Source organism: Chlamydomonas reinhardtii, chromosome 16 (assembly GCF_000002595.2).
Source record: "Chlamydomonas reinhardtii strain CC-503 cw92 mt+ chromosome 16, whole genome shotgun sequence".
In the NCBI taxonomy this organism is placed as follows: Eukaryota; Viridiplantae; Chlorophyta; class Chlorophyceae; order Chlamydomonadales; family Chlamydomonadaceae; genus Chlamydomonas; species Chlamydomonas reinhardtii.
This window is the reverse complement of record NC_057019.1, coordinates 7,206,396-7,215,565: the sequence shown is the minus strand read 5'-3', so window position 1 is coordinate 7,215,565 and position 9,170 is coordinate 7,206,396. Positions and strand designations below refer to the sequence as shown.

The window sequence follows — 9,170 nt, the reverse complement described above, 5'->3', positions numbered from 1 at the left end:
AGGCCGCTTTGATGCACGGCTGGGGCACCCGCATAGATCCTCCATCCGTGTGCTGTGTGGAGATATCTCCTGTCGCTTATGCCATGGCGCAGTTGACCCGTGGCTAACCGCTGGCACGCCACAGGTTCCAGACAGTCCCCCCCCCGATGTTGGACATTCAACACCGCGAACCGCCAGAGGCCCATAGATTTTGAATCAGTAGGGCTCCTAGATGCCTGTGTACTTATAACTGACCCGCCGCCAAACCCAGCCCGGCCAAGGTGCCGCGAGCCTGCGACATGTTTAGACATCTGCTCTGTCCCCCGGTCTCCTCGTAGGTCTGGACTGAAGGGAATTACAGGAGTTATGATAGTAAACTCCGTAGGTATTCCCACATAGCCCAATCGGTCAGTCCTGGGTCAGCGGGTGCACCGCACCTGCAGGCACCTGCAGCAACAGCCCACACACCACCTACATCATCGCGCTCGGGCAAACAAATCCTCTCCGTCCTGCAACCTTGCAGCCACCGTCCGGAACATCTGGAGCACTTAAATCAAATCCTCAGTAACTCTCCTCTCCGCCTACATGTGTCAGCACCGCAGGAGCACAGTGTGTACATCCGTGTGCACGGCACGCTGTCCAGTGAACTCAACCTCGCCAACTTCCGCACTTCGAACTTGCGCGCACAGGCTCCATCACTGTACGCGGCACACCTCAAGCCGCGTCTAGGCCCTTGGCGCCTGTCCACACATCCTGCTGAATCCAGGACTTATGCAGCCCTGCTTGCGTCAGACCGGTGTTTGACCACCACACACGCACAAACATTAAGAAGCCATTTCCTTGTAGTACATGGGGCCAATCTCTTCTGTGCTCAGCGGCACGTGCACGCGGCGGCGACTGGCCACTTCACTAGCTGCCGCCGCTGGTGCTCCGCCATGCGCCCTGCCAGGTTCTCTGGTTCCTGCCGCCGCTGTAACGGCAGCTGACGCCGCTGCTGCCACCGCGCGCGGCAGCTCGATGCACACATCCGGCGTGTCATCCGCAAGCTTCGCGACCCACTCCAGGACTTCTCCGCAGGTGGCCTGCAGGCGTACCAACAAAATAATTCGTACGGGCATTTGTTGATAACCTCATGCGATACTGGGATAGGCATAGCGCATAGCCATGCACAACGCTTGCGGCACCATGTGTCCCATCAAAGTGCAGCGAGGCAGAAGCAGAGGGCCGGGGTTTCACATCTGCACAATGCACTGCTCACCGCATCGGACATGCGTACAAGCTGCAGCATCTCCCGGTACGAGCCGCTCACACGCAGTGCCGACCACGACCACTCCGACGCGCGCAGGCTCTCCCTGTTGGCAGGAGGTGGGCACGCAATGACTTGTGCACTTAGCATAATCGACCGGGTAACATAGGGCAGGCTGGAGTGGAGAAAACCACGCAGAAGGGCACCCCTATCAGACCCGGGCTGGCAATGTTGCTTACCTGTTGCTGTCGCCCGGCACTGACACCCTCAGCACCAGTCCGCGCACGGGGAAGCACCGCAGCTGCAGTGCTACTCCGCCGTCGCCCCGCAGCTGCTCCAGCTTCAGCACGCCCCTGCGCACGAGCTCCTTCGCGGCCAGCACAGCCGCCATGCCCTGCCACAAACGCAAAGGTGACAAAGGCGTCATACGCTTAGCACAAAACACCGAATGAGTATGCCGCGCTTTCTGAACCGCCCAGATTGCTAGAAACATATGCCCCGGTGCCCCATACTCATACTGCGGCGGCTTACCAGGCAGTCGAGCCGCTCGTTCAGTAGCGCTGCTCGCTGCAAGTACCAGATGTTGCGCAGCTGCGGCAGCGCCTCGACGCGGCCCAGGGCCTCCAGCATGCCATTTAGCACCGGCCGCCCCGGCGCGCCCTTCAGCGGTTGCATGCTGGTGACACCTTCAAATGCGGGGTCGCAGGAGCTCGGCGGCAGCGGGAAGCTCATCCACTCCTCCTCCTCCTTCCGCGCGTGCCCCAGCCGGCGGTCTCTAGCGGCTGACGTGTGGTCAGGACTACTGAGGCGCGCAGGCGCTACAACAGCACCCTTGGCCTTGTCGGCGCCACGGTCACTGCCGCTGTGGCGCTTGGCGGGCGACGCCGCAGCTGCCCAGTCGTCGTCGTGACCGGGGCGCGGAGAACGCGCTCGCCGCCGCTGCTCTTGCCCTTGGCTGCAGCTGCGGCTCCTGCTGCGGCTGCAGCTGCGGCTCCGACTGCGGCTGCGGCTGCGGCCGCTGCGGCGGCTGCGCTCGGACAGCCGCCTGATGCGAGTCTCCCTGTCGCCCGAGTGCTCAGCATCTTGTAGGTGCCTGCGGGGCGCCGGCCCGTCGCAACCGCCTCTGCTGCTGCTCGCGCTCTGGCGGCGTCGCTTATCCCGCCGGTCAGGGCTGGGGTTCCGGCGCATGCGGCCTTGTCCCAGTTCGCGGCTGCCGCCACGACGGTGTGGGCTGGTGCTCTGGCGTCCTGCGGTGCGGCTGCGGCTCCTGGCGTGCCGCTCGTAGGTGTGGCCGCGGTACCACCTGTCACCGCGACCGCGGCTGGAGCTGCGTGCCCGGCTGCGGCTGCGGCTGCGCTCGTTGCGGCCACGACTGCGCGAGTGGTGGCGATGGTGGTTGTCCTTGTCACCGCGCTCGGAGCTACGACTACAAGCCTGTTTGGCACTGGGCTTGACACTGCTCTGCCGAAGCTCCTTGCCACGCTGCTGCATGCGCTTGCTGGTGCCGTTGCCCGGCTCCGTCTCGGACTGCCGCTTCTGTCCAGAGCTGCGGTCGGCGCGCGTCTCCGGCTCAGCTGATCGCCGCCGTGGCGACAACTGAGGATGTGCGTCGGCAGCTGCCCCCGGTGTCGGGTCCGGCGCGTGCCGCTGCTTGCGTTTGCACTCCCGTGGCTGTTGTTGCAGCTGAAAGGGGGCGGCAGCTGGACCGTCCCTGCAAGAGCTGGCCACGCCCGGCGTCGACGCCGCCGCGCTGCTCGCGACAGCCTGGCATTGCTGCCCCTCTGCTGCCACCGTTGCGGGCGCTCCAGGCCGCCGCATCTGCACCCGATCCTGAGCTGCATCTTCAGGCGATGGCTGGTTCCGCAGTTGCTGCTTCTGCACGTGCATACATGGGAGGCTGGCAACAGGCACGGCACCGCAAGCATTCCGCTCCGTGTGCTCAGTAGCTGCTGGGTTGGTGGCTGAAGGCCCAACGGTGTGCGCAGACCGGGTTGCCGGTGTGGACGCAACTGCAGGCGAAACAGCTGACGAAGGCGGCGGAGAAGGATGGGCCGGTGGGGGAGGTAGGCACTCTCCCGGCGCCTGGGAACGCGGCGGCGGTGGAGCCCGCTCGTTCTTGCGCCGAGGCTGCGGCGGCAGCGGGTCAGGCTTCGGACGCGGAGTCAGCGCGCAGCGTGTGGTGGTAGTCGGCTGAGCCACCTGGTTGTTGGCTGAACCAGCCGCCTGCGCCGCCTCAGCACACGGCGCTACCACTGCGTCTGGCGTCGCTGGATCTGCTGCGATATGCGCTGTGACCGTGGCTACGGGCCCGGTGCAGGCGTCTCCACTGGCCCCCGGCAACTCCAAAGGCACCGCTGGCAGTTGGTGCAAGGCGCCGGGCGCCAGCGGCGCAGCAGGTGCATCATCCACGTGCTGTTGCAGCTCCTCCTGCTGACCCTCCTGCTCCCCCTCCCGCTGCTGGTGCGGCAGCGGCGGCGGGCGCCTGAGGGGCCCACATGCATGCAGCAATGCGCCGAGCGACACGCCGTCGCCCTCCTCCAGCACCTCCCACGCCTCGCCCAGCTGCCGCCACCAGGGCGCACCGTAGTCCCGCAGCAGCTGCTCTCCAGGCTTGATGTTGCGTGTGGCCACCAGAACCGGCAGCACCAGGCCGCGAACACACACCGGCAGCACCTGGGCACAGGCCAGAAGGGCATGTTGGCGTTTTGCAGTATAGCAGTACACAGGAGAGATTACACATCACCAACAGGCAGCACAGCACACCACACACCTGGCCACACCACACCGCGTCGGCGCCCCATCGCCGCCGCACTTACCGCGCAGTTGGCGTTCATCTCCGCCACGCCGCTCTCGTCCTCCACGTCGTTGCCCTCCACCCAGGCGCGCGGCTCCACGCGGGGGTCGTTGATCAGCGCCGCCAGGTTGCCGTAGCCGAGCATGAACAGCACACGCTGCGATGCTGCCGCCCGGTGCTGAGGGCCAGAGGCCGTCGCGTCGGGCCCAGCGGCGGCGTCTGCGGCAGCTGCCGGTAGCTCTGGATCTGCTGGAGGCAGCGGCGTCAGGTAAGAACACGCGAGCAGCTTCCATGCGTCCGCAGGGTCGGGGCTGTGACCAACGCCGCCGCCGCCGCTGCCGCCACTTACAGCGGCCGCCGTGGCCGCTGCTGCTTTGAGTGCCGAGCGCGACTGCGCCGGCAGGTCCCTGAAGCCGTTCAGTGTCATGGCCGCCGCCGCCTCAGCAGGCAGCACATAGCCACCCAGGATGCCGATCACCGCGCTGTGTTGAAGGGGCGCCGCCGCGGCGAGGCCCAGGCCGCCACCCTCCGGGGCAGCAGGGCAGGGCTCGACCCCCAGCAAGCCTAGCGGCCCCTGTGGCAGGGGCGCATCGCTGCGGCCGTGCTCGCCGGACAAGCCCAGGTAGTGCGCGAGGCGGCTGCAGATGAGGTTGCGCTTGAGGCGGTGCGGGCCAAACGCGGCCCCCGCTCCCTCCGCCGGCACACCGCAGATGCGGATCTGCCGGGTGGCCGGGTCCGTGCTGGCGAGAGGGCAGCGGAGCCCGTCCTCCCACTGCCGCATGCTGGCAGACACGCCTGCCGCCAGCTCCGGGTGGAAGGTTAGGCCGCACAGCCGCAGCTCGCCGGGCTGCAGCGGCGGCAGTGACACTTGCTCCCCTGCCGGCAAGACAATGCCGCTGGTCGGGTAGGCGGGGTGGCGTTGAGGAGCTGAGGGAGGCGCAAGGTGGTCGGTGTCCTGCCCCTGGCAGCTGGTTGGCTGCTGGCCGCCCTCCTGTGCGTGTGTGTAGTACAACTGCACTTGCATGCTGCTGGGTGGGAGCGGCAGGCTACTGCCGCCGCACGGCTGCGAGGCCGGCAACCACAGCCGCGCGCTGCCTGGCGCCGACGCAGCGGCCAAGAACCGCACGGCACTGGCATCTCCACAGCAGTTGCGGCTGTCGTTGGATGCCAGTGGAGCGGCTATGCCTGCAGTGGGGGGCGAGGGATCCGCCTCCTCCTCCTCTTCCTCCTCCTCCGCCTCCTCCGCCTCCTCCTGCCCGTCTGCGGCGCTGCAGCGGAACCCGGAGGGCGCCAGCAACGGCTGCGGGGACCCAGCAGCAGCCTGCTTGTCGCCGCAGGTGGCTTCCGCCGGCAACCGCTGCACGAGGCCCTTGCCCTGCCGGGTTGGTGACGCCGGCGCCTTTAAGCAGGCGGGCCGCGGCTCCCACTGCTCGTCATCATCGCTGGTGCCCACGTCACTGGAGTCGCTGCTGGGGCCAAGCCGCTCGCTGTCCTCGTCGTCAAGCAGCTCCACCTTCGGCACGAACCCTGCCGCATTTGCCTCTTCCTCTGCCTGTGACGCCTCCTCTTCCTCTGACTCCGAGTCGCCCTCCTCTGAGGACTCGTCCGCTGCCTCTCCGTCGCTGCTGCTCTGCGCATCCATCCACCCCGTCGGCTCATCCCGCGCCTGCTGCTTGACCCGCACGACATCCTCGCCACGTGCCTCCTGTTTCATGCGCATGGGCCCGCAGCAGCCGGTCAAGCGCCTGCGCGCGCCAGCCGCGTCCGCCCCGAACCAGCCCGTGACGACTCCAGCCCCCGGCGACCGCACCTCTTCCTTGACGGAAGCGGCCGCGTCTGCCGCCGCCGCCCCCACCGCCCCCGCCGCCGCCGTGCCCGAGGCGGCGGCCGACGTGAAGCGTTCCGTGGTGTAGTCCGTGGGCGGCGGCAGGGCCTGCTGCTGCAGGAACAGCTGCTGCCGGCGCCAGCCGGGGTCGTCATGCGGCTCCGGTTTCACGCTGGCCGATGCGTCCGCAGATGCCACGGTCCGCAGTGGCGACGCCAGCCCCAGCGCCCGGGCCTTGGCTGCTGCGGTCGCAATGGGGCCGGCCTTTGGCAGGAATGTCCGCTGAGGTTGCTGAGCCGCGGGTTGCAGCAGCAGGCCCCCGCCGGCTGCTGCAACTGAGCGAGTTTGCTGCGGTCGTGGCGCCTGCTGCCTTGGTTGGGCAGATGGCGATGGCGGCAGTGGTGCGGATGGCTGCAGTGGCGGAGGCGCCGGCGACAGCGAAAGAGCCGGCGGTGTGGCATGGTGCTGCCTGCCTACTGCCGGTGCAGGCGGTGGTCGCTCCAGCGCCGCAACTGGTTGCATGTGCTGCGGCAGCCGCCCTGGTCGCGCGTCCACCCCAGGCACTGCCACTGGCGGCTTGGGGCTAGCGGCGGTAACCGGCAGCTGCGAATCTGTAGCTGCCGCCGGAGCTGCTGCAGCGGCCGGGTCTGATAGGCGTGGCACGCCGCCTGCAAGCCTGCGTATGCCAGCTGCTATGCCCCTGCGCACAGGGGGCGCCGGCGGCGGCGCCGGCGGCCCACCGAGTGCCGCCTCTCCCGCGGTGCGCTTCAGCAGGCCGCTCAGTGGCTCCAGCGGCTGGCCTGCTGCTGCTGGACCTGCCGCTGCCGTCTCCACAGGCAAGAGGCCGCCGGCAGCAGCAGGGCTGGCCGCCACCCGCGGCGGCCCATCCGGCTGCCATTGTGGCGTCGCCTCACGACCGCCATGCTGTTTGCGGCGGACGCGCGAGGCAAGCATGACCCTCTGGAAGCCGCCAGAAGCTCCGATGGACGGGTGTTCCCGGCGCCATTCCGCCTTCTTCAACAGCCGGACGTCAACAGCGATTACGGTGCGCTGCGAGCCGAAGCCTGCACGTGGCCCCGCCGCCGCTGCTGCCCCGCCGCCAGCCGCGCCGCCGCCTGCGCCGCCGCCTGCTGTGCTGCTGCCTGCTTCCAGCAGCGCCCCACAAGTCGCCTCGCCAGGCTCACCGCTGACACCTTTGCTGTCCGCTGGGCTGCCGGCGCCGCCACCACTGCTGCTAATGGTGGCGGCGCCACTCCGGACAGCTCCGTACACAGGCGACAGGACCAGCGCGTCACCGGCCGCCGCCTTCGCCTCCAGCAGCGCCGGCCTCAGCCCAGGCGTCACAATGAATTTGTCGGGCTCGCCGCCGTCACTGGCGCGAACGTGGGCGGCGGTGGGCCACCACCCGCTCCTTGCGCCGCCGCCGCCGCCGCCGCCGCCGCCGCCGGCACTATCCAGCAGCCGCCGCACCTGCAGCTGCTCGTGTTGCGCGGTGCGCAGCCAGCCCTCAGCTGCGCCCACATGCGCGGTGAACTGCAGCTCCTGGCCCCTCAGCAAGTCCGCGCTGACCTTGGCGACCACCCACGAGCTGTGCAGTGCGAAGCGCCGCTGCAGCCGTGCCACGTGCTTCTGGCGCTTGGTGGCAAGGGCCTTGGCCGAGGCGGCCCGCAGCTGGCCGTTGCCGTTCTCTATCAGCCGGAGCACCGGCGCCGATGGGTCCACGTTGCCGCTGCTGCTGCCACCACCGCTGTCCGCACTGGGCAGCCAAGCCGCCCGCGGCGGCGGCAGCGGCTCCCTCGTGAGCGCAAGGACGGCGTTGCCTGAATGCGAACACATGTGCATAGTGCACACGTGAGTTACGTGCGGACCCCAGAACACAGGCAGCTAGCATGCCCATGGTACAGACGGTCGAAAGCCCGTACATATATACACGTATACACGTTTCCAAAAAAGTGGACCTACCCCTCCAGCCAAGCTCCCTGCACATGCGGTCCATTTGCCAAATGTAGTGCCTCCCCCGGGCTTTGGCCTCCCTGTAGTCCAGGCGCAACGCCAGCTGGTAGGGCTGCAGCAACATGTGCACGTCCGCTGCCGGTGCGCCGCAAACGACGCTGCCACCTTCCGGTGCCGCTGCCGGTACTGGTGCTGGGGCCGGCGGCGACACCGCCGCCGCACCATTCGGTGCCGCCGCTGCCTCCAGTGCCGCCGCCGCTGCCGCCGCTGCTGCTGCTGCCGCCACCGTCGCCGGCACCTCGGCGTACACAGTGACCAGCTTGGAGACGCAGCGTGAGCTGGACAGCTCTGCCGCGGTCTTGATCTCTGGAAAGATCTTCTCGAGCAGGTGCTTGTTCTGGACTTTGTCCTGCCCGACGTGCAGCCGCACCCAGGGGCCGTCGCCACGGAAGATGTCGGGAGCGCTGCCGCCGGCCGTCACCAGGAACGCCTGGTACTCCTGGAGCAGCAGCTGCCTGCGGCAGGGCACGGCACACCGCGGCGCCGCGATGGCGGTGGCAGTTCCTGGCAGCGCGTCTGCTGGATGCCCTCGTTGCTGCACCTCCGGCGGCTCTGTGCCTGCCCGTGGCCCTGTGCCTGTCGCCGCGTCAGCCAAGGCGCCGGGCGCCGCGCCCTCCCAAGCGCCTGACGCTGCGTCCGCCATACCAGAGCCTTCTGACGCTGAGCCTTCAGCTAAGCCTTGTTGCTAAGCGCGCTGCTCGGCGCTGTCCGGGAGCAGCGGCGTTGCACTCGTAAGTGCACGTGACGCCGCTGCTGCCGCAGTTCAGGGCCAGGGTCAGCTCGCGACGCCGTTATTGCAGGGCCATGAGTCAGCCTTTCAGGAAGCTGTTCCACGCCTGTGCGCGCGGAGGCAGGGCGCGAAGGGGGACGCGGAAAGGTTAGCGCTGGATACGGTACTCATGCATACTAAAGAGCAACCTTTTAGGACAAGGTGGCGCCAGCAGAGAAGCGGTTTTTAGAAAGCTGCTTTTGAGGCATCTACTGAACGTCGCCAAACAAGCCAACGGTGTTGCGAGTAAGTGCGAGTGAGTGCCGAGTGAGATGCTCGATGCTGAACCCTGACGACCAAGTCGCTCACCATTCTGCAGCCTTGCTGTACATCAAGGCCGTTCAGCCTTCCATGCGCCCCTGAAGCCTATGAAGCCTATGAAAGGTTGCGGCGGGCGGGGCTGAGCCCCACTTTTGCTGGGCGATAAGTTTCAGAGCGCGCAGGGAGTTGCTACGTAGTTTGCAGATGAGTAAATTGGTAGGTATATCGCCAGCAAAGATGGGGTTCTGTGGGTTTCTGGAGGTGCGCATTCATCCATGCAAGG

The 9,170-nt window shown here is 67.6% G+C and overlaps 1 protein-coding gene across 1 annotated transcript; it reads right to left on the bottom strand.

Annotated features, from left to right (window-relative positions):
- Window positions 1–64: 64 nt before the first annotated feature.
- On the bottom strand, window positions 65–9,096 carry CHLRE_16g681914v5 (uncharacterized protein). The gene is made up of 7 exons (XM_043071448.1): window positions 8,936–9,096; window positions 7,807–8,693; window positions 4,042–7,664; window positions 1,757–3,898; window positions 1,465–1,619; window positions 1,238–1,331; window positions 65–1,061 (listed from the first exon to the last, which is right to left on the bottom strand). The coding sequence occupies exons 2-7, from the start codon at window positions 8,498–8,500 to the stop codon at window positions 804–806; spliced, it is 6,966 nt and encodes a 2,321-aa protein (XP_042916252.1). The 5' UTR covers window positions 8,501–8,693; window positions 8,936–9,096; the 3' UTR covers window positions 65–803.
- Between the last annotated feature and the right edge of the window lie 74 nt (window positions 9,097–9,170).